Source organism: Cavia porcellus, unplaced genomic scaffold, assembly GCF_034190915.1.
Source record: "Cavia porcellus strain 051 isolate PalLab524CR breed Dunkin Hartley unplaced genomic scaffold, mCavPor4.1 scaffold_15, whole genome shotgun sequence".
In the NCBI taxonomy this organism is placed as follows: domain Eukaryota; kingdom Metazoa; phylum Chordata; class Mammalia; order Rodentia; family Caviidae; genus Cavia; species Cavia porcellus.
The window spans coordinates 58,350,262-58,374,967 of NW_026947498.1; the positions used below are offsets into that span (position 1 = coordinate 58,350,262).

The 24,706-nt window shown below is 38.1% G+C and overlaps 1 protein-coding gene across 2 annotated transcripts; it reads right to left on the reverse strand.

Annotated features, from left to right (window-relative positions):
- Window positions 1-281: 281 nt before the first annotated feature.
- Window positions 282-11,437, reverse strand: Gcsam (germinal center associated signaling and motility). 2 transcript variants are annotated; one of them, XM_013151719.2, is made up of 5 exons: window positions 11,301-11,437; window positions 7,148-7,192; window positions 6,179-6,216; window positions 4,544-4,572; window positions 282-3,755 (listed from the first exon to the last, which is right to left on the reverse strand). In XM_013151719.2, the coding sequence occupies exons 1-5, from the start codon at window positions 11,327-11,329 to the stop codon at window positions 3,423-3,425; spliced, it is 474 nt and encodes a 157-aa protein (XP_013007173.1). In that variant the 5' UTR covers window positions 11,330-11,437; the 3' UTR covers window positions 282-3,422. The 2 variants fall into 2 exon arrangements, with proteins under 2 accessions (XP_013007173.1, XP_013007174.1); XM_013151720.2 differs by having other exon boundaries at window positions 282-3,758.
- Between the last annotated feature and the right edge of the window lie 13,269 nt (window positions 11,438-24,706).

The following is a 24,706-nucleotide window of genomic DNA, read 5'->3' on the forward strand; positions in this document are numbered from 1 at the left end:
TTTCCAGTTATGTGAAAGGTAACCATAATGCTCAACCTCAGCTCCAAAAGCAGTGATCCTTTAACTGAGGGACTGCAACCCTGACCCCATGAAGTCATGCATTTCCTGCCAATAGGGCACCCAGAAATACTGGAATCTGTGTGAAATGGGATTCACATTATAAACAGATGCAGTGGCTGTATTTTGACATAAAAATTTATTTACTTGAAGATTCTATATTCTGTATATTATATGTAATTCTGCGTATTCTATTCCATACGTTAAGTAATTAAACTCATAAAAATGTTTCTAATTTTTATTTTTAAAAATTAACATTTAACTTGACAAATAACATTATGTACAATGCAGTGGGTTTTTTCAAGCACTCCCAATAGCTTGCCTGCTCAAAATTTTTTTTTTCCTTTTATATAACATTATTACAAGAACAGCTTTCTTTACTAAGCATTTACATTGACTACATTCCTGATAAAAGGCGTATATGTGTTTGGGACAGGTAATACTTTCACAAGACAAGGATTAAACAAATACAACTTTTCATAATAATCTTTCTTTCCTCCTTCCTTCCTTTCTTTTCTTTTTTTGTTTTTTTTTTAAAGACAGGTCTTGTAGCCCAGGCTGGCCTCGAACTCAAAGTGATCCTCCTGCCTCAGGCATGCACCACCATGCCCAGACCATCTTAAGAATGTTTCAACCAAACATATTCCACAATGGTTTTGTAGTCATGTGGAAAATTGCAGCACAAACATCATTTTTTTTTTTTTTTTTTTTTGTGCCAGGAATATAACATGACCTTGCACTCCCCAGGCAGGCACTGTGCCACTGAGCCATATCCCTGGCCCTGGAACTTATCAATTTGATGTTTCTGCCTTGTTGGGGATTGCTGGGTGGGTCACCAGATGCATCTGCCTCTTTCTCCACACAGAATGAAAGGTCCCTTTACTCTTTGATATTATTTCTACTTAGGGTCTGCAATAGATGACTTCCACATTTTAGAGGATTTATGGTAAAAGAAAAAAATGAAGCCTCCAAGTTACAGACTCAAGGTTACAGAGGATGCAGGGAGAGACCCAGGATTCAAAGCACTGCTTTTCTACTTTGGATCCACACAACTCCCTCTAAGCAATGCTACAACTTGTACACAGTTTGCGGCCACCACAGACACCCTCCCCTGAGCCTGAGTAAATCTTGGCCAAAGAGAAAACTTCGGTTTCCATGTGAAAGAAACTTACTAAATTTAGAAGTTATCAGAAACCTCAGAAAACCTGATTTGACTCATTGTATCTCCAGTTAATGGATTTATCATCATTAATCACTTAGCACATTTTAAATAGCCATTGCTTTGAGCAAAAAATAGTAATATTTTACCAGTTGGCTCAACAGGCCTTTTGCTATTTTAACATCTCTAAAATTAGGCTAGTGGTGATTATGAGTTACACAGCAGCAGTGACACAGGTGCAAATGTAGAAATAGTCTAATTTGCTAACTGTTCTTGGTGTCTCCCCATTTGTGGTTTTAATATTTTCATACTGTTTGATTGGCACCTGCTTCTATGAGTTATATTGATAACTAAATATATTCCTGTTAGGTTTGTCTCAAAGTGTGATGGTTTAGGGCAGAGATCTGCAAAATTGTTTTCTGTAAAAGGACCAAAACATAAATATTTTTGGCTTTATGGGGCCTACAGAACTCTATCACAGTGGAACAACCATACAGAACATGTAAATAAATGAGTGTTCCAGTGTTCCAATCAAATTTTATTTACATAAACAGGTGGTGGGCCTGATTTGGTCAGTGGTCTATTGTTTGCTGGCCTTTAGTTGAGGAAATAAACCTAATTGCGGAAACATTAAAGGGTGGTAGAAAAGAAATAATCCAGGCCTATAGAGAGGAATGCTTATTAGAGAAAGGATGGATGGGTGCAATATTTCTTCCTTGTGGACATTTTAATCATGTGGTTCATGTCATATTATTTAACATAGTTATTTATGCTATATCAAAGGCTCTTCTATATTCTATAGTATATTCAAGAAAACCTGAATTAGAAGTTAGTAAATCAGCACCTAGATAAGATTCTGCTATAACTTTAATGTATCATTGGGTAAATTATTCTCTCTGAACCCAAAACCACTGAAGGTCTTTCTACTTTCACATCCTCTGATGCTATGACAAATATTAAGATATAGAGAGAGGGTGTTACAGTTGATACATTGTGTCAACTTGAGAAGTTTAGAAATTTAACTAAGAGACTCATCAGGGAGCTAGGATCCTTACTTTATAAATACCCTCCTCCTGTGCAAGAGGAGGGCTACTCATGCCCTGGGGAGGAGGTAGCCTGCTTACAATATAAGGAAGGAGAAGATGCTTGTTCTCTTTTTTGGCTCTTGATGCTTTTTTTGCTGTCTTCTGCCACCTTCAAGTGTTTCCCCAGTGCCATCCCACCCTACCTTGGAGCCAGCTGATTATGGACTGAAACCTCCACAAACCGTGGGCTAAATAAATCTTTCCTTCCTTAATTTTGGGTGTTGGGTATTTTGTCTCAGCAGTGAGGGAAAAGTAACCAAAACAGAGGGTCAGTGGTTGAATGCTTGCCTGACATGCATGAGACCCTAGCTTTGATATCCAGCATTGCCAAAAATTATGGACAGAAATACAAAATTAACAAGCAAACAAAGAAGTATTAAAATTATATATAAAACAAATTGGAACCTTCTGACTCAACGCACATAATTAACCAAGCCACGGGGACCAGTAAGACAAAAGATACCACGTAAAGGACATTCTTTAGGCATAGGGAGTAAAGGGAATATCATGCTCCCATTGGGATGGAGGCTGAGCTGGAAAGTCACCGTCACGTATGAATTCTCCCTCGGGGCATGCTTAGTGTGATGAATAAATGCTTTGTAACCTCAGAGAGCAGATGGGAGGTTAAGACAAGAGGATTTACAGGTTTGAGTCCAGCCTAGGTACGTTAGTGATTTAGCAAGATCCTGTCTCAAAATAAAAGATTAAAAAAGGGCTGGGAATATATTACAGAGGCATTGGGTTCAATTCTCAGTACTAAAAAACAAAAACAAAACAACCCGCCCCCAATAACAACAAGAACGAAAGCTAGTCAGAAGCTTAGACTCTTTTGTGGTGCACACAGCTTTGGGGGACCAGAGAGCCCTTCCTACCACAGAGTCCTTGCAGTGCCACTTTGAATCAGATGGCCACTCTTTTTTTGGATAGTGGCGTTCAGAATTAGTTGGCTGATTTTTGGATGGCAGATATAGAGCAGGATCTGATCACACTGTGGCTTGCATGCTATGCTCTACTGAGATCCTGGAGAATAAGCTAAAGAGTTCAGTGACCCAGGTCTGCTTCAGCCAGAGCCCCACATTCTACTTTTTATGCTGGTGCTACACAAAGACAGTCCAATCACTTCACTGGAAATGGGAAAACTGAGTCTCAAAGGGGGTCACGCGTGGGCCTGGCTGCTGGAGAGAAGAGGAGACTCTGCCAGGCATGAGGAGTTCATATTCATCTTCTGGGCAAGGTGGATGACTTGGAGGGGAAGACACACGGAGAAGGGAATACTCCGTCTCGGTGCCTCCCAAAGACTCTCTGGGCCTGCGAGCCTCACAAGAGATGTTCTCATAAAGTTCTCCGGTGACCTCCTCCTCCTCAGAAGAGTTCCCTGATGGCTTCCTCCCGAGGGCTGTGTGGTTGACAAGGATGTAGCACACCTCACCCGTGTAGCTCTGGGTACCATTGTCCTGCTGACCAAAGGAGAACATCATCAAACCTTTCCTTACACTTCAGTTTCAACACAGGCCTGATTCTAGGTAAAGTCTATCTCTCGCAGGACCACGTCCTCTCCATTTCTTGCCTATTTTTCTTTCAATTGCTCCCACTCCAACCACTAAAACTTTTGGTCAAAGCACTCATATTGCTCAGAGCATATACCTTCTTAAGTGTCTTAAGTGTGTCTTTTCTGCACATGTTCCCAAGTGATCCCTAACTACCCCGTATAATTTCCAGAGTCTCAGGGCTCTTGGGCAACCCATTCTTTCATTTTTTATTTTATTTTGATTGATTTATTGATTTTTGGTACTGAGAATCAAACTCAGGAGCTCATGCTTGCCAGGCAGGAACTTACAACTGAGCTATATCCCTGGTCTCCCATTCTGATAAGACAGAACAATGTAATGGCATCTTAATTACACTCATTCCAAAGACTACCAAGGGAAGTCTCAAGGTAGAATCTCAGGAGGTAGCCAATGCAAAAAGCATGGATTTTGGAGTAGGACTTGGCTATGAATTTTGGCTTTGCCATAGTTTAGCTGTCTAGATTTGGAGACTATCCCTTGATTTCTTTGTTTCCTTATCTGTAAATGAAGGGGGAAATAATTGGGGGTTGTCATGATGGTTATATGAGATGATGCCTATAAAGCACTCAGCACATTGCTTATTGTATACAAAACGCTGACCAAATGTTAGCTTTTTCACAATCCTGGCGTCTAATGTTTTTCTTCTATGCTGAGGTCAGAAGGGGTCTCATTACCTTGCTGGGAGACAGTGTCTTTCCTTTTTCTGCAAAAAGAAATACACTCAATGAATTTCAGGTTATTCAGAGATTTGAGGGGTGAGAGAACTGGACTATAAGCAGAGAACCAAGAAGCAGCTGCAGTAGCCCTTTCTAGGCTCTTTGAACCACAGAACATCCCTCAGTGGGTGCATGCAGGACCATATAAACAAGAAACAGTCAGAGGTTGCTCAGAGTGAGAGGCCAAGGGGAAGGTGACATTTGGTGAAGCATTGGCTAGGAAGTCACACTTATCCCCTGTCTCCTTTATCTCTCTTTTCTTACTATACAAAATATTGGCATCAGAAAAAACCTTGTCCTCTACTGACTGGCTTGGGAGGCAGGCAGGGCCTGCGAGAAACCACAGTACACAGAGCAGGGTGCATTTATCCTGCAGCCAACAGAGGATGGTTCCAGATTGGACCCTGGTGCTCAAGGACAGTTTTACACAAAGGGAAGCTGATCACCCCCATTCCTGCAGCTCCTGGAAGACACAAACACGAGCAGGCCAGTTTTCCCAAAGCCAGATTTCTTTAAGCTGGTTCTGGCTACCCAGCAAAGAAGCAAGTGAATGCTTGCTACCCCTTCATAAAAGGGCCAGCTCAGTAAGCAAGCAGGTATCCTCCATGGAAGCTTGTCCAGGAAGATGTGTCCAGGTGGTTATGATATGGTACCTTGGTACAGAGATTTACATTTCCCGCAATTCTCACATTTCCATCTACGACTCCCCTCATTACAATTACAAGAAAAGAGTGTTAGAGTTTTAGCATCGTGGGTCTTGTTTTCTCTGGTGAAGATCAGAGTATCTTAGGAACCACTGTTGCTTGGATGAAATAGCTAGGCCTAAGAGGGTTAGATTTTTTGTTTATATTCTTTTGTTTCTATATCTCTGCATATCTTACAGAGCTGACTCATAAAACTAAGTGTGTGAATGAATTACACCAGTGCTGGTGAACTTTTTAGAGATTTCAATAATGTGAACAGCCCACTGAGGCACACCACCCAAAGGCCATGTCCTTTTCTTTAAGAGAAGGTCAAAACAGTTTTCCTCTTCAGAAATCCAGTGGCCTGTCTCAGGCTGAAGTTTCTTATTCTCTTACATATGATGCTACTTACCACCTTGTCCATCTTAGAGTCTTCTCTTTCCTTAACTTTAACACTCATGAGTCCCCACAGACTATAGCACCAGCCTCCAAGTGGTTCCCTGATGTCTGCTCTGGTACTTCCTAATATAGATTCTCTGCCCAAAACCAAAGGGGTGAATCTTTTTTAAATGCAAATCTGATTACACCTGTCTTTTTGTAGAGTCCTTTACTATCGCTGGTCACTGTCGAGGTAAGGATATAACCCATAACTGCCCCTCTCCTAACTGCTTTGTGTCTTAGGTGGCCTTCTTGATGTCCTTTATAAGTTCCATTTGATCCAGCTTTCTGTTTATTCCCTTCCTTCCATCTACATACCACAGGCACTAAGTGAAGAACCGAGATTTCCATAAGGTGATCCCTGCTTCAATGAACTCATGGCCTAGTGGGGAAAACAGACCTACAGGTGGGCAAATTGCAGCCAAATATGTAGGTAGTATATGCAAAATGTGACGGGACAGTGATGACTTACTTTCCTTTTGGTCTCGGCTGACTTTACGTATTCTTTTCCTGTTTAAGAAAGGAGAAAAGTGACTTAGTTGTTACAATATTCAGAAACTCTCAAAGAAAATTACACTGACCTATGTAACATCTTTAATTTCTAAAAATTGTATGTCTTTCACGATACGTCATTCAACATACAACTGTTAGAAGAAAAATAAAGATGAGGACAAATAGAAAGCCTCCTACCTCCTCCTTTTAAAAATTCTAATACAGAATTTATTCCCATAGAAGGACAACTATGATGCCATTATAGGTTACCTTTTGGAGAATTTTTTTCTGATTAGCTACTAGTTTATTTTATACCATGAGTGTGCAGGAGCCAGTATTATTGTCAAGCCTAAACTATAATTTCCAAAACAAAAGCACACCATCCACTAGAACACACCCTGGATAAGTGGATGTATATGTGATGGAAACTAATTATCATCTCAGGAGACAGGGCAAATTTGTTTCAGAAGGATTGCCATATGTTCTCATTTGCTCACTCTGGTTAATGTCATTATCAATCCCTTGGCAATCATGAGCTATTCTTAGAATCCTTTTTACCCTCAAAGTTATCTCAGTTTGGACAATAAATTAAATTATATTGTACTCCGGACTTTACAATCTCAGAGCAAGGGACAGAAACGTGTGTTTTTGTATATGTATTTGTATATGGATTTGCAGTGTGAAAAAAGTCTTTATGTTAGTAGCCAGTTTCATTTTGACATAAGGCTAACCCACTGAAGGAGAGTGTACGGCCCATGGAACAGCCGTTCCTGTTTCTTACCAGACTTGAAGGATTGCTTGCCTGAGTGGCTATTAGGTGACTGCATCTGGGCTTAGTGCCAGGCCCCCGGGTCGCCACAAATGGCAGGGAGTTACAGGTAACTTACGGCAAATACCACACTGAAACCACGTTTGGGGAAGTAACTCGTAAGAGCAGCTCTCAACTTACCATGGAAAGCAGAAACAACTTTTGATAATATGGTGATCCCCGCATCTGAAAAACCCAAGAAAGATGACACAGTCACAGGATTGGTTTCTGAAGCTTTGTGAGATAGTCCCATCCCATTGCCACTTCTTGGGGGAAAATTTTTTGTTTCCCCAAGCAAGCATTCATTTTAGGGGACCTGGATGTGTCAGTTCCTAATCGGGGAATAAAAACTTCTCTGCTGTATTTTAAGCAAAGAGGAAAGGGTTTCTCATCTCCAATTCTAATGATTTATTTGGTTTCTTTGTGATGAAAACCACATAAGAAGTATTTGCAGGAAATCAAGGGATAAGCACATAGACATTTGAGAGATCATTTTGTTCAGGTATGGCATAGACAGCATTTTTGTAGGATTTCACTGATATCTGACTTGGCTCTTCTCCTTTCTGTTGTAGTTGTGTGCTCACTTTACAAGATTGAGACCATTTATCTTATTCATCATGGAGTGTCTCACCAGTATATGCTGGAAGGTAATACATAAAATGTTTTCAATAAATATTTGATGAAATATGAATAAGGAAGATAATGAATGATGAAGATATGAATGAATAGCCAAAAATAAAGCAATTGTAGCTGAAATAGGAGGCCATCCGATCTATCACTTAAACTCCAGTGTATAGCTATATAAGAGAACATTATATAGTTTATCACAGATGGGTTTAGGATTTCCCTGCAGCCAGACATGTAAGTTAAATTCTAAGCATCATTTATGGAATATTTCTAAATCTGAAGCATAATCAACTAACTACATGGGTGAATGTTAAAAGTCCTTGTAAAGTACTATATATACTGGCTACAGTGGAAAATCATTTGTAAAATACCATCTAAAAATGTCTTCCCCAATGAGCTTTTTCCTGGAGTTCCCTAAGAAGAGGTAGTGACCGACAGTGGCTAATGGCACTGTGACCATGACTGTGGCCACCCGCTTGGCTGAGTGTCCTGACTGCCTCCGAGGTCTCTGCACCATCAGAGACTTCAGTGTTGAAGGGTATGGTCAGAGTTCTTCCCCGTCTTCAGTATTCTTTAGACCATCTGTTCTTCATCTCCTGCTGCTACTGCTACAAACATCATCAGGCAACTCCTGAATCAAAGCAATGCTAGGAAATCAGGTTCATGAGGGGGTGTGAGCATGAGATGAGAATATTGAGATACTGAGTTACTGGATTCATATCTCTAAACTCCATGAGATATCGTTTCTTGATTCACAGAACCCTCAGCTTGCACTGAAGAAACGCAGTCTGCTGAGGGACTGCTGGGTCTTTAGCTCCTAATAAGTCTTTAGCTCAGTAACTGCTTTTCAGCTCCATGTTTTCAAAACCTTAGAAGAGTTGAGCATGCTTGCCTGGCTCTTGTTTGCTTGGCATTTTGGAGCCTCGAATTCAAGGCATCTCTTGAGTGTCCTGCTGCCACCTAAAATTCAACATGTGGGAAATAGGTTCTGGGTTCCTCTCTAGGATTCCTACTTTTGAAAAATTTTTCCAATTTTTCTCTTACTTTTGTATATGAAATTGCCTTAGCTTTTTCCTTGTCACCCTTTCATTTTCTAATACTCCTAAAGCACACACAACATTCCATTTTATATCATTTTAGATCTCTTTATATTGCCATAGGAACAGCCCACTAATTTTCTCTGGGAGCAAACATACACCTCTGATCCTAAATCACTTGTTTCCAAGTGTCCAGGAATCCTCATCCTTAAGAATGTCAGCATCACAAAGAGAGAGGAGTTGTCCTCTTGCTATCATTGTCTATTTTGGTATAGTCCAACGGCTGTACACAAACAATGGGGGAAGGCTACATAAGCAAAGGTACACCAACAATCACCATCTTCCACAGACAATACAGAGGCAGAGACCATGGCAGGAAGCAAGAGGAAAAAGAATTAAAGAAAATAAATTAGCTTTGCTTGGGGTGGATTTCTGCATAATCATCTTTTCATTTACTGGAAGTTGAGGGGTATAAAGAAAAAAGAAACTAACAAACAACTAAACACTGCTTATTGCCAGCTAGTCATTTTATGTGTTAAATTGTTTTTAATTTCAGAATAAACCTGTGAGGTTGATATTATCATCCTATTATTTATCAATAAAGAAACTAAATCCAAAGCATTGGGCATCTTAACCGAGGGTCTACAACTGGTGAGGGTAAGAGCAGATTTTATTTAGGCAGATTCCTTGCTTTGAAATCTGACCTCTTCTCATGAAGGAAAGGTGCCCTTCTAGCCTATGGAGTTAATTTTCCTGGCTTTCCTAACATATTTCATCTATAGAGGCATGATAGGGGGGTGTTGTTGGATGATAATTGGGTGAAAGGCATGAAGTGGAAAACCAGGTCCCACTCAGGGTAAGACTTCTGAATAGATTTAGGGACATATTCTAAGTTAGCAAAGGGATGATAGTCCAACTGATCAACTATTTGGGGAAAAAATCTGATGCCGGATAGCAAATGTATAGGGATAAATGTGTAACAATAAAACCTCACAAAATATATTTGTGCAAATTTGTTTTATCTTGGAAAGGGGAGAGGATGCTAAGCATAAATGCCATGATAGAAACCTAAATGCCATCTAGATTAGGTTCAATTATCTTTAAAATATAATAAACACAAAATAATAAAAGTAGAGATGACATAAGACACACACACTAGAAAAATACTTATTTTTCAATTTTTATGAGAAAGGCTAATTTCTTCAAAGTATAAATAGACAAACCAAAATCCAAAACAAAAATGGGACAATCGGTTCTTTATTGATGAAAAAGTATAAATGACTGAATATAGATAACGGACCTAAGTACACTATGATTACCGTTTTACCTCATTTTCAGGTTTTTGTACTTTCCAATTATGTTTACAATGAAAACACATTGTAACCATGTTGTAACGCTTCACCTCCACAACAAAACAAAACTCTGTATGTGGTACCAATCAGTACTTTCTTGGTCACATCATATCTGTATTTTGTTTTATTTCTCTCCCAGGAACAGATATTTCCTTATATTCTCAACCATTTGTTTAATCTCAGAAACAATCCCAGGATCCAGGAATTCAAGAAAGGGTGAAAAACAATAGATTGGCGTGGCATGGTGGCACATGTCTATAACCCCAGCACTCAGGAGGCTGAGGTAGGAGGATCACTGAGAATTCAAGCTCAGCCTGGGCTAAAAGTGAGTTCAAGCCCAGCCTGAAGTGCATACTGAGACTGTCTCAAAAAGACAAAAAAAATTCCTACATTTGGAGATCTCACAATTTCTAATCTTATAGAAGAATTCATTTCTACAAAGATCTAGGGAGAAATCTCAGATGACAATAATTGTCAAGAAGGGACTTTTCTGTAAGTGGTATTTTGGGCCACTTTCTGTTTTTTTTGTTCCATTTTCCAGTGTCATAATCTGAGACCTGGGACACCAAATGTAATCATCTGAAGAGTCCCAGGCCAACTCTCTCTCCCTAGATCACCTCACTTTATACCTTAAAGAGTCCCTTGTTTTTGGTAGTACTAATCTTCACAATAGTGGCTTTGATGTTAAGAAAGATCATGATTCTAAAATATAAAAACAGGAATGTCTTCTAGTTATGGAACCCTTCTGTGTATCAGGTATTTTGATCCCACTGTACATGCTAGAACACTCTCAAGTAGGTCCTGTATTATTCCATTTAAAATGAAGAAACTAAACTCTGGAAAAGTTAAGCTAATTTCTCTATCTTTATAGATGAACTCTGCTTATGTCCTTTAAGGACTGAGGAGTGTAAACTAAACGAAGCCTCATAGTGTCAGGAAACTTGCTTTTTATTTTTAAATTAAGATAGTTAAAAGGGTAGGTATATTTGAGTTCTTTCTGGAGCCTTAGGGCTTGGCACAACCTTCCCTTGCCAGGCCTTGGAAAGTTGTTTCATTGCTTAGGTGGCTTCTATTATAGGGTCCTCCCTTGATGAAGATCCATCAACATTATGCATGATTCTGGGCAGGAAGGCAAAATTTACAAGAAAATTTAAAAGGTGTCTGGCAGGTAGCAGGCACTGAATTCTTAGCCAATTCTCTTCATTCCCAAGCAGCCTCCTTTTTTTCTCCCATTGGTCCTTTCCCTCTCCTCTGCTCTATGGCAGAGTGTGAACTTACCTATTTCTCCTCTGGAGATCGTTTCCCATGCTTCACTCCTCTCAACAGCCTCTCTTAGTCCTGGTCCCTTTACTACTTCCTCCTCGCACGCAGGCCTTGCACTCTATAAAGTGGCTCCTGAGCTGAGGTGCTGTGTGGTTCTGGCCACTTGCACAGAGAACAGAAAGGAGAAGGGTATATGCAGAGGGGAGGAGCTAAAGGTGCATACACATAGAAGGTCCTTAAATGTCAGAGCCTGGATCATTCGCCATAATCACAAGCTGCTGGTCAGTGAGTTCTGTGAGCCTTGGGGGGAAACTCAAGCCTGCAGTTACAGCTGGGCTGGCTGTGGAGGTTTTTCACTTAAAATGCATACATTTATTAAATTAGTTTGTCTTAGAAAAACCACAGGGGGAAACTTTATTTAAAAGAGAAAAGATTAAAGCAAAGCATTAAGCCACAGGCTACCAAAAAAATGCTATATATGAAAGAGACTCAAAACTACTCATGAGAAAACAAACATATAATGGTAAATTACACATAATTCAAACTGACTTTTCATCAAAGACACTGTGGGGATGCTAAATGTATTTAAAGATTCTCAATGCCATGGTCATTAGGAAAATACGGTCTCAACCACAATGCAATCCCTTTACACATTTATTAAAAAGTTTAATGTTAAAAACCAAAATAAAACTGATAACACCAAGTACTGACAAGGAATGAGTTATGAATATAAACCCTATGTTTTGGTACTGACAACACAACATGATATAGTCTTTTAGGAAACCAATATGGCAGTGTTATAGTTTGAGTCTCGAAGTCCCCACAAAGCCTCATGCAGTCATAGAGGCAGGCTTCTAGAGTTTGTAAATGACTCATGGTCCAATGCTGGGATTATGGGTATGAGTGCTACCCTGGTGAATGTGGCCTACACACAATATAAGGGGCAGAGAATGTCTTCTCTCTGTGCTCCTCCTTTTTTCCCTTTTCAGTCTTGCTCTTGCGACTGCCATGAAGTTTGCCCCTTAGGCATGCCACCCTGCCTTGGAGCCAGCTGAGTATGCACTGAAAATCTAAAAACTAGAAGCTAAATAAATCATTCCTTCCTTAATTTTGGGTGTCAGGTATTTTATCCCAGCAATATCTCAGGTATCTTATCCCAGGAAAAATGTAACTAAGACATAATTTGGTACCAGTGGAGTGGAGTTGTCAGTGTGACTATATCTGACCATGTGGTTCAAGAGCCTTTAGGAATGGCTTGTGGGAAGAGTTTGGAAAGGTTCAGAGATGTTGGAAAGATTCAGGATGCTCTGCATAGGAGATTTTGATCAGAGCTCTGAAAACTAGAAGACTGATATAAATCCTGCTGGTAAAGACCAGGCTTGAGAGGTTTCTGCTGGAAAGAAGGACTGCATTGGCTGTTGGACTCCAGATGACATGTGTTATGGCTTGGCAGAAGGTTTGTCTGTATTTTGCTCATTCCCAGACAGTTGGCCTGCGTCTGAGATTAAGGGCATCACACTAATTGATCTGGAAGAAGAATTTCAAGGCAGTTGAATATTGAGGCAGTGGCATGGCTATTTATGGGAGTTTTTAGTCAGATTTATGTTGCAAATCAAAAGCAAAGAGCCCAGAAGAATGATTTAAATTTGAGTTTGGCCAGAAAGAAAGCTCCAGTAAAGCTGTAGACGGTAAAGATAAAGCTGAGATTTTGATTGCTGAGAAGGAACAGAATAGAGAAGACAGCCTGGGGACATCACAGGAACTGGTGGATCTGTACCCTTTGAAGCTTCATTATTGCATAAGTGAAAGACTTTCCTCTGAGGAGAAATCTACAGAGCACAATGTTCCAGTGGCCACACAAGTTTCCAAAACGACCACACCAGGTTCCAGAATGTTGGCAGCATAGAGAATTTGTTCCTCAGAATCAGGTTTAGAGTGCTCAGTGATCCAGGCACTCAACCACTGTAGACAAAAAAGAAGCCTGGCTAATTCACTAGTTGGCAGCCAGTTTTGTTATCATCCATGTGGTGCTGGTTTTAGGTGTGTACAGAATGCAAGAGATCTGAGGTTGAAAAGGATTTCACCTGGATTTCAGAAGGCCTTGGAGGCCAGGCAGTGTGCCCTTGAGAGGGCACATTGTGAAGCAGTGAGGATGAAGCCAATGATGCAGTGGAGACCCTAGCAATTGGGAAAAGCTAGGAATGTGGATCATTTAAGGAGACCTGCAAGGAGGGAGAGAAACAAAGAGAGAAGAGAGAAGCTGTGGAAGCTACTGCTCTTTGGAGCTCATAATTTACTACAGATTGCTTTAGATGCTGGATGTACCACTACAGGATTTAATGTTTGTCCCGCTGGATTTTAGACTTCATTTGTATCTTCATTTCTACACTCTGGAATGGTAATGTTTACCTTGTGCCATTGCATTGGCAGTGGGTTGTAGTTGAGTTTACCTTACATCTTGGAGGAGACTTGGAACTCAGACTTTTCAATGCTGAAACTGTTAGGACTCTGGCAACTTTTGGAGATGGAGTAAATTGTAAGCTAAATAAACCTTTCCTTTTTAATTTTGGGTATCAGGTATTTTCTTTCAGCAACAAGAAAAATGCAACTAAGATGGCAGTTTCATGCAAGGTAAAAGATAAATATTCTATAAAACCTAGCAATTCCACTTTTAGTGATTTAAGAGTGAAACTTATGCCCTATAAAAATTTGTATATAATATTTTAGATCTGCAAAAAAAAAAAAGCCTTGAAAATAACCCAAATGATCTTCATTTGATTGAACAAGTTGTGTTGTATCCATATAACAGAATACTGCTCAGCAGTAAAAAGATGGACTACTAATTTATGCAACAACTTGGATGAATCTCACATGAATTGTGCTAAGTGACAGAACTTAGACTTAAAGCTGACCTTTTGTGACATTTGGGATATAACAAAATCATCAGAACTGAAAGCACATAAGTATTTGTAAGAGTAAAAGATATGGGAGGGATTGACTTTCTGAGTAGTGAGAATTTTTGTTGTTTTTCTAAATCATTGTGCTGGTCACGTTTCCATATATTCCTCATAGTCTTTGCAGCTGTGTACTGTAAAGAAAAGAAGGAAATTGGTTTAGGGTCAGGAATCTTGGGGTTTTGGCATTATTTTTATATGTGTTGTGTACTATTAGTTCAGTGGTAAGCCAAAGCAGATGCAGGTCTGCCCTCATATCGTTCCTTAGCTCTTTTGTTGTTGTTGTTCTGAAGATTGAACTCAGGACCTTGTACTTGCCAAGCACACACTGTGCTGCTGAGCTCTACCCCTGACCCGTAGAACTCCTTAAAATGAAATAAAACAAAGTGCTGCCTGACCTAGAAATAAGAGGTCATGCTTGAAACAGCCAGAAACAAGATAGAAAGACATGAGTATATCAGTCGTGCAATGGCAGACCGGTCTCACACCGGGCTCGTAGCTGCTCTCCAGAATTCAGTCTGGTCCTGCACGTTATTTCTGGGGGCAGATTTAAAAATAAGTGGAGAAGTGAGCAACGCTGCTAGGAAAAAAAAAGTGTTCTGCAATGAGGAAGGCTTTTGAGGGCAAGAAGGCAAAGGCAATTCAGAAGAGATTTTGATGCAGGAAGAAAACATATTCTTATTTGTAATGATTTAGTAATTTTTTTACTTTAAAAAGAAAAATGATGACACAGAATTTCAAAACAGAATAATAGGAGTTTAACAATAGTTAAAATATTGTATATTGTTATCTTCAAAGTAGCTGCTCAGATACAAGATATAGTCAAGAAAATTTGATCAAACCATGAAAGCACAAACCATTCTTTTCTATGAACTAATAACAATTAGCAGTATTATCTATCATATATATATATATGACTTTCAATTGATTGAACAAGTCTTTTCACTCTGTTGTTGATTTCTTTTGATGTGCAAAACCTTTTTAATGAGATGAGATCCTAGCTGTTGTTTCTTTGAAGTACTTCCCATGCAGTTTGTGTTTTCTTCATATGAAATCTCTGCCTACTCCTAGATCTTCAAGATTTCTACCTTCTTTGTCTTCCACTAGACTTAGTGTTTCTGCTTTAATATTTAGATCTTTGATCCACTTTTATTTTAGTGCATGGTGTTATACATGTGTCTAGTTTTAATCTTTGGTATGTGGAAAGTCAGTTTTTTTCAGCACCATTTGTAAAGAGGCTATCTTTCTTCCAATGAACATGTTTTGCCCTTTATTCAAACATAAGGTAGGTAAGTATGCTTGTGGTTGGGTCTGCATCTTCTGATTGGTTCTACTGATCTTTAGGTCTGTTTTTTTTTTGCCAGTACCATACTGATTTTATCACAGTAGTTTTGTAGTATAATTTCAAGTCAGAGATTGTGATACTCCTGCCTTGCTTTTGTTGCCTAGTGTTGCCTTTGCTATTCTAGGTCTCTTCTGTTTCGAAATGAATTTTAGGAATGTTTTCTCTAGATCTATGGGATGTCCCAATGGTATTTTGATTGAGATTGCATTAAATCTTTATAACAGTTTTGAAAATGTAGTCATTTTCACAGTGTAGGTTCCTCTTATCCATGAGCAAGGGATATCTTTCTGTTTTCTGATACCTTCTTTGATCTCCTTTTTCAGAGAACTATAATTTTCAATATATAGGTATTTTGCTTGTGTTGTTGGACTGATTCCTAAATATTTCATTCTTGGGGTTGCTATTGTGAAAGATGTTGTTGCCCTAGATTTTCTCTCAGTGAATTAGTTGTTTCTGTACAAAAATGCTATTGATTTTTGAAGTGTTGATCTTATATCCAGTCATGCTGCTGAATTTGCTTATTAAATCTAATAGTCTTTTGGTAGAGTTTTTGAGGTTTTTCTATGTAGAATATCATATCATCTGTGAATAATGATAATTTAACTTCTTCATTTCCTATTTTTATTCTTTTTATATTTCTCTCCTGTCTCATTGTTCTGGCTAACATTTCTAGAGCTATATGGAATAGGAGGGGTGGTGATAGTGGACATCCTTGTCTTGTTCCTGATTTTAGGGTGAAAGCTCTCAATTTTTGTTTTCATTTATGATGTTGGCTATTGATTTGTCATAGATGATTTTTATCAGATTAAAGTAAAGACCCTCTATTCTGATTTTCTTTAGCGTTTTTGTCATGAATGAGTGTTAGACTTTGTCAAAAGCTTTTTCTGAATCTGTTGAAATGATCATGTGATTTTTGTCTTTGTCTTTGTTGATACGATGTATTACATTTTTTGATTTGCACATATCAAAGAATCTCTGCATTCCTAAGATGAGTTAGTCCCAGTTAGTCATGGTACATAATCTCCTTGATGATGTACTGCATGCTGTTTGCTAATATTTTATTGAAAATTTTTGCATTTGCATTCATTAGGGAAATTAGCCCATAGTTCTCTTTTTTGGCTGGGTCTTTCTCTGGTCTTGGTATCAGGGTAATATTTACCTCCAGGAATGAGTTAGAGAGAATTCCTCCTTTTTCAATTTCATTAAAGAGTTTGAAGAGTATTAACATTAAATGTCTTAAAGTTTTGTAGAATACAGCATGAATCCATCAGGATCTGAGCTTTCCTTTGTTGGCAAGTTTTTAATTACATTTTCAATTTCTTTAACTAATAATGGATTATCCAGAATTTTCCATGTTCTTAGTTTATGTTTTCCATCCTATGAAAGTAAAGATTTTCAAAGTAGAAATTGATGATCTTCTGAATTTCTACAGGATTTGTAGTGATTTCACCCATTTTATTTCTCAATGCATGAATCTGAGTCTTTTCCTTCCTTTTCTTAATAGGGTTGGTTATCTATTTTATTTGTTTAACAATTTTATTTATTCTTTCAAAGAACCAAGTCTTAAATTCAATAATTCTTATAATGCTTTCTTAGTCTCAATTGCATTAATTTCTACTCTGATCTTTATAATGCCTCCCTTCTATGGGCTTTAGTCTTGATTTGCTCTTCTTTTTCTATTAGCCTGAAGTATAACATTAGGCTACTTATTTTTACTTGTTCTATATTCTCAATATGAGAATTCACTGCTATAAATTTTCCTCTAATTACTGCTTTTATTGCATCCCACAGGCTCCAGTATGGTGTATATTGTTTAATTCCTTCTTTAATTTCATCTGTGATCCATTGTTTGATCTGAAGAGTGTTATTTAATTTCCAGGTGTTTATGGAGTTTTTGCAGTTTCTTTTGCCCTTAATTACTAATTTCATTGCACTATGGTCAGAAAATATGTATGGGTTAGCTTCAACTTCTTCGCACTTACTTAAGTATGTTTTATCACTTAGTATATGGTCTATTTTAGAGAACATCTCTTGTGTAGCTGAGAAGAATGTGTACTCTGATGTTGGGAGCACTCTGTAAACTAGTAAGCCAATTGTTCACATGTTTGACTCCATTCTGTCATATCTTTATTGACATTTTGTTTACTTGATCTATCTCTTCATGATGATTGTCTGCAAATACAATACTTTTCTGGTTCCTGTTGCCTGGGGTATTGTTTTCTATCATTTGACTTTCTGTTGATAAGTTTATTTTTTAATTAAATGTATGTTATATATAGCATATTGTTGGATCTGCTTCTTAATCCATTCCAGAAATCTGTTTTTTTTGATTGATGAATTGAGGCCATTTACATTGATGGTTATAATTGATATGTATTGGCTTATCTCAGTCATACCACTTTCCTGGTGTTGGGTCCTCGCTTTTCTCCTCTGTTTGAGTACCCTGTCAGGTGTTTTCTTTCTGTTGTTTTTCTTGGAATTGTAATCATTTATTTATTTATCTATAATATTTCTCAGTACTCTTTTTAGGGTTAGTTGGGTGGTCATGAATTTTTCCAGTTGTTCTTTGTAGTGGAAGAATCTTGTTTCTCCATTAATTTTGAAAGATAATTTTAAAGGGTACATTAATTTGGGTTGTAAGTTGTTTTTTTCAGGACTTGAAATACTTCACTCCAAACTCTTCTGTACTTGAGGGTTTGCGTTGAAAAGTTGCCTGTGATTCTAAAGGACTTTCTTTTGTAGATGATCTGTTTCTTTTCTTTAACAGTTTATAATATTCTGGGAGTTTTGTTTTGCTAAATTTCTGAGATTTTATTATATGTCTGTGTGTAGATTTATTTTGGCTATGGCTGTTTGTTACTTTATATGCTTCACCTATCTGTATGTCACATTCTGTTCCCATGCTTGAGAAACTTTCTGCTGTAACTTCTGCAAATAGCTCTCTTTTGTCATTTGTGTTTACTGCTGCATTTCATTGACACATATTAGTCTTATATTGCTTTTCTTTGCATCATCTTGGAGGTGTTGAATTGTTATTTATGGGCCCTTACTTTTTAAGAGATCTTTCTTTTTGTTATTGCTAGCCATGATCCTGTCCTCAAGGTCTGAAAGTCTATCTTTAGTTTCATTCAAGCAGTTTTTCCAGCTTCCAATGGAATTTTAATTTCCTGGATATCTCTTTCAATCTGTTTTGTGAATTGTTTCTTTTTTATATCTTTCATTCAAGGCTTCCCATCATTTTCCTATGCTCCTCTGTTTTTTAAATCTATGCTTCCCCAGCTATATTGAGCAATTCCTTCATTATGGTTGTCATTTCATTTTTTTGCCTAGGGGACTATTTATTTTTTTAAATTTTATTTAAGGAGAAAAAGAAAAAAACAGAAAAAGGGTACAAGTTATACAGAATTTCAAAAAAACCCCTAAACAGTAGGAAATCACTAGTTAATAGATTACATATTGTCATCTTAGAAATAATTGTTCAAGTTACAAAATTAAAGCATATAAAGTGGACATTCAAACAGTGAGACTGCAAACAATTCTGTTCAATGATCCAACAAAAACTTAGTAATATGGTTATCTATCTCTATGCTTAAATATACGTGCAGTTATAGCCTTTAGAGTACTTTCTTTTCCTTTCTTTTTTACAATGACATTTACATATTTTAGGTTTTATTACTCCCACAGTTCTTATTACTTTTTTTTTGAAGACAATAAAACCAAATGTGACATAACAAAACAGAGTCAGTCAAATCAAAAGGATGGACATAGTACATGATGTAAAAACAGTATACAAGGTGACCAACAATGGTTACCATAATGTCTCTTGCTATCTTAAAAAGAATTGCCTATATCCTTAGTTATAATAAAATTGAACAAAACAGTAAAGAACAAAACCAATAAAACCAAAACATTGGAGACATTACAGGACTTCAAAAGAAGATAATAGTCAAACCAGAATGGGCATCATAGTGAATCTTATTGTCTTCACAGTTATTACCTATACTCTCAAACTTGGTACTATCAAGCAAAACAGAATAGAGTAAAATCAGTCAAAACAAGATGGTGAGAGCAATACAGCATTTCAAATCAAGTTAATAGGAAATCAAAGTGGGTTACTATAATATATCCTGCTACTTTTTATTTATTTTTTCCCTTAATTAAAAAGATAAAAATAAAAAATAAATACTAATAAAAGGAGATTGAGATAAAAGAGGACATAACAACAAAACAGCACAGGTCAGAACATAACCATTTAAGCAAAATAGTGTTTCACCACAAGATATCCTGATATAAAAGTAGTTACCGTAGTGTCTCTTTCCTTGAAATCTTTGAGTATAACTTTGTATACTGTAGCATCAAACATATCAAGACAATGTAAAACCATTCAAGAGAATGACAGTATTACAGGGTATTTAAAACCAACCAACAGACAATGAACAATGGTTTCTGTATTATCTCCTTGTCTATAAAAGTTTTTGTTTATATTATCACATATAATAAAATCCAATAAGATACAACCTGTTAAGACTGGTGGGGACAGAAGAACAAAAACTTGATGGAACTTCAAAACAAATGATATTAAATCAGCATTTGCTATTATGATGTCTTGTTTTCTCCAAAATAGCTGTTCCTACCATCCAACCTTCTCTGCCTCATTTCTGTTGAGCTCTTTTTCTGTCATTAGTTGTCAGTTTATCTTCTTCATTTCGCTTTCTGCTCCATTCATTGTGGCCTCTCTGCCACTGTTTCTGGAATCTTGATATTTTTCTCTTTTAGAATGTCCTGCCGTATTCTCTGTATAGTTGGATTGCTGGTTGCAAATTCCCCTAGTTCCTCTTTATCCTGGAAGCACCTTGTTTCTCCATTAATTTCTAGGGACAGTTGTGCAGGATATATCAATCTTGGCTGGAGGTTATTATCTTTCAAAGCTTGATTTATTTCGCCCCGTGCTCTTCGTGATTTGATGGTTTATACTGAGAAGTCTGCTGTAATTCTGATCGGTGTTCCCTTGTAAGTGATCTGTTTCTTATCTCTGACAGCTTTTAATATTCTATTATTATATTAGATTTCTGGAATTTTGATTATTATATGCCTTGGTGTAGTTCTGTTTGGGTTGTAGGTGGCTGGGATCCTGTATGCCTCATAGATCTGAGTATCTTTACCTTTTCCTATATTAAGGAAGTTCTCCTTGATTATTTCTGTGAATAGACTTTGCAGTTCATTTGTTTGTATCCCTGCTTCTTCCTTTACATTCTTAATTCTTAAGTTATAGATCCTCTTATCATCTTCTAGCCTTTGTATTGTTACTGCTTGTTTCCTTGTTATTTTTAAGAAGTTTTTCCTTTCATGCTCCCACATTACAAATCTGTCCTCCAGTTCAGATAACCTATCCTTAGTTTCTTTCAAGCTGTTATGCCAGCTTTCAATAGAGTTTTTAGTTTCCTGGTAATCTCTTTGAACCTGCTTCATGTATTCTATGTTTTCTCTATTTTCTCCATCAAATAATTTCCCCCTTTTTTTCTGTTTTTCCATTCTACCATCTGTTTTTTCTTGGGAGGTGCTTAGTATTTCTTTAATTATTCTACTTATATCTTGCTTTACTTGGTTAAATACTTCACTTTTGAACTCATCTATGAGGTCCTGGAGATATCGCCTTATGTCTATTGGTGCCGTGCCTGATATTGCATGTTTTCTGTCCTCATTCTCCTTTGCATTTACCTTTCCTGGATCAGTGTTCTCAGGATTTGGGTCTGAGTACCCTTTCTTTTTGCTCCCTCTTCCTATACTTTTTGTTCCTTCCATACAAGCATATATAGGAGGCCCAGTTTCTTTTTTTGTCATTTACAGTTTGTTTGAATCACGCCAGCTAGGTATTCCCACCCACTGCAGTGTACTAGGAGACACGGACCTGGGCAGCCTATGCTGGGTCTGACCCTCCAGGTCAGTCAACCTGCTGAAGGCTTCACTGCATTAGGGTGCACTGCCAGGCACAGGGACCTGGTTTGGGCTAGCCTACTCGGTCTTAGTCCATGGCATCACCCAGGTCAAGTGCTCCCCACCAATCCCGCTTGAGAGTGGAATATGTGGCTGAAGTCACTGCAGCGTCTTGTTCCGATAGTCTGCCCAGTCCCAGAATGTCCTCTGTTGGAGCCTCCTAATCTATGGAAGGGTCCCTGTTCCTCTCACTCACCGCAGGTTGATGCAGAGCTCCCCGCCAGCTCTGCTATCAATTCGGTTTGCGAATTCCCACTCTCAGAGCTTTGGCATCTCTCTCCTTGCTGTGCTGATTCTGATGCAGCAGCGGCAGCAGGAAATTCAAGCCATGATTTCCAGAGGTGTGGGTTCCTGTGGCGACACTGAAACTTTAGCTGTTCCAGTCATAGCACCATGATTGCATTTCCAGTTGGTTTCTCTCAGTTTAGGTTGTTCCTGGGTTGGCAGGGTTTATCTCCCCTGCTTAGGACTCCCATACTGCACCATTCCTGGAATCTAAGCTGGCTATCTCAGAGAGCCTCCATAGCTGCTATTATCTATCCACCATATTCTCCCAGAAGTCTCTGAGAGCCTGTTTATGATCTGACTTCCTCTGTAGCCTCATGAATTTATTTCTTTACTTCACTTCTCATTTTTTTCTGAAATTTCATTGTGTGGCTTCCAATGTCTTCTATGTTGATGTTTCCTTGACTTGTTTTAGGTAGGCTAGGGCTCTGAGATTGCATTTTGATCTTTCATCTTGTCATTTTCCATTTCAAAAAATTTTTTATTTTGTTTTCTGTGATGATCCTTGTGGGTTTTTGTGTTAGGTAGCAATATCATTAGTGTCAAGGCCTCTGTAGAGTCTGTCCTTCAGGGATGTCTTCTGTGTATAAGAGGTTCTTAGTTTGCGTCTGCTCCAGGATCCTACCTTTTCAATTAACTGATAATGGGATGTTCATTATCTGTTTGGCTCTGTCCCAAGTCCTTTTGTGTTGGAGTGTTGTGAGGTTATTATTCCAGAGCTTTCCAGTATTGTCATAGAAATGAAAACAACTTATTAGAACGGGTCTGATATCCCAGCTAAAATAGTACAGTTAGTAGTAACAATAGCATCACGCACAATTTAAAAACTGACAAACTTTGGTAACTATTGATTTTGTATTTTAGACCACAGGAAAAAAATCTATAGTTATTTAACAGAAATACATAGTAAATTAAAATTATGTATGTAAAATATTTCCTTTTAATAGAGTGGTTTTATCTTGTGGTGGGAAAACATAGGGAGAATATTATATAAAACAAAGACAACTGGAAAGGAGGTAGAAGCAAGGTTAGAGGAATAAGAGTGATCAGACAAGGTTTGGGAAACTAGACGATGGGGATGTCTGAAGGATTATCTGAATTTGGTGATTGGGTTTAGGGGTGGGGTTAGTTTTGCATGGCTCAAATTCTCTTCAGCTGTTTAGAAAATAGAGAAAAAATAAAACAAAAGAAAGGACAATAAAGAGGAGAGAAAGATAAAGAAGGAAAAAAGAAAAAAGTGAGAAGAGAAATAAAAAAATTGAGAAAACAGAAAGGAAGGGAAAAGAAAGATAAAAACAAAAGGCAAGATAAAGTAAAACAAAGTTATCTAAACAAAAAAAATAAAATAAAATAAAATACAAGACCACCCTACCCACTTGGTTTTATTCCTTATGTCTTTGTCCCTAAGCACAATGCTGGTTCACCTAATTTACCAATCCTGTCTGTTCATATTTTGTCTTTTTAATCTGGCTACTTTCACCTGCCTGTCGTACATGCCTTAGTCAGAATCTATTGTGTGACTAGCATTCTGCAAGTTAGCAGGTCCTGTGATATAGGGGAGGAGCTGTGCACTTGAATTCGTCCTGTGGGATCAGTTGGCAAGTCCTAGATCTGGGCTGTCTAACCTAGGAGTATTGATGTGAATCAATCCTTGGCTTGCTGCTGCTACGTCAGACTTTTCCAGGCCACCAGACCCACCTGTGCATAGTGTGCATCCCAGCTGGGGCCTACTGTGTCACTGTGGGTTTTGTTGGCCTGTCCGGACCCTTTGGTTGAAGGAAAGGATAATCAGCACTCTTGCAAGCCCAGTGTTTTAGTTCTTTAAGGGAAAATACAAACAAAAGTATTCTCTTTGTTGAAAATAAGATTTCTTTCCTTTTTTTCTTAAAGCATTTACTTTAGAAAACTTGTTTTTTTCTCTCCTTCTTTTAAATGCATGTGACATGTTTTAAAGGTAAAGCATGCAACCTAGAAATGTTTCCTCAAGGACCCAGAGTTATTTTCTTGGAAATGTAATCACCAAACAAATTTTCCTGGGAGAACAGATGCTTTGATTGGCACCTGGATCCAAACTGCAAATGTAGTATCTATCGAAAATAAGTAGAATTATTGAGCACGGTAGTTCACATCTGTAATGCCAGGAACCAGAGGCTGAGGCAAAGCATTGCTATGAGTTCAAGGCCAACCTGGGCTACATAATGAGCTCAAGGTAAGCCTGCACTGCATAGCTAGACTTCATCTCAAAGCAAAAGAAATAAATAGCTCTCAATAGTGAAGAGTGGTATAGCTTGGCATAACTGATGCCATCTTGTGGCCTGTATTTGACTAGTGCCCTGTAGTTGACCCAGAAAAGTGAAAAATTACTTAGAGTACAATCCCGTGAGAAAAGCAAAATGAGCTGCACTCACAAGAGAAAAATTAACCTGCTCAACAAGGAAGCAGGATACAGGTGTCAACCAAAAATTAATGTAAGATTCTAGCTAGTGTTTCCACCAGATGTTTTTTTTGTGGTTTTCTGTTTTAAAAGCTCTGAAAGTTTCCAGCTCTTGGTCACTCAGTGGGACTCTGAAAAAGGGGTCTAAATGTGAGTGGTCCTGAGCTCAGCTAATAAAATTCCACATTATCAATTAGGCTGCTTGGATTCCTATATTGTTCATGAACCCACATCAAGAGGAGACTCAAAAATGGATTGCCGATGGTATTGTCTAGGAACTTTTATGCCAAAAATGACCAGGGCTCAGACCACTCTCAATCAAGCTGAAGTCAACCTACAGGATAAATCAAGCTTACCTAAACTAGAAGTAGACGTATGAGGAGTTGAGAATGTGCAAGCATATGTCTGG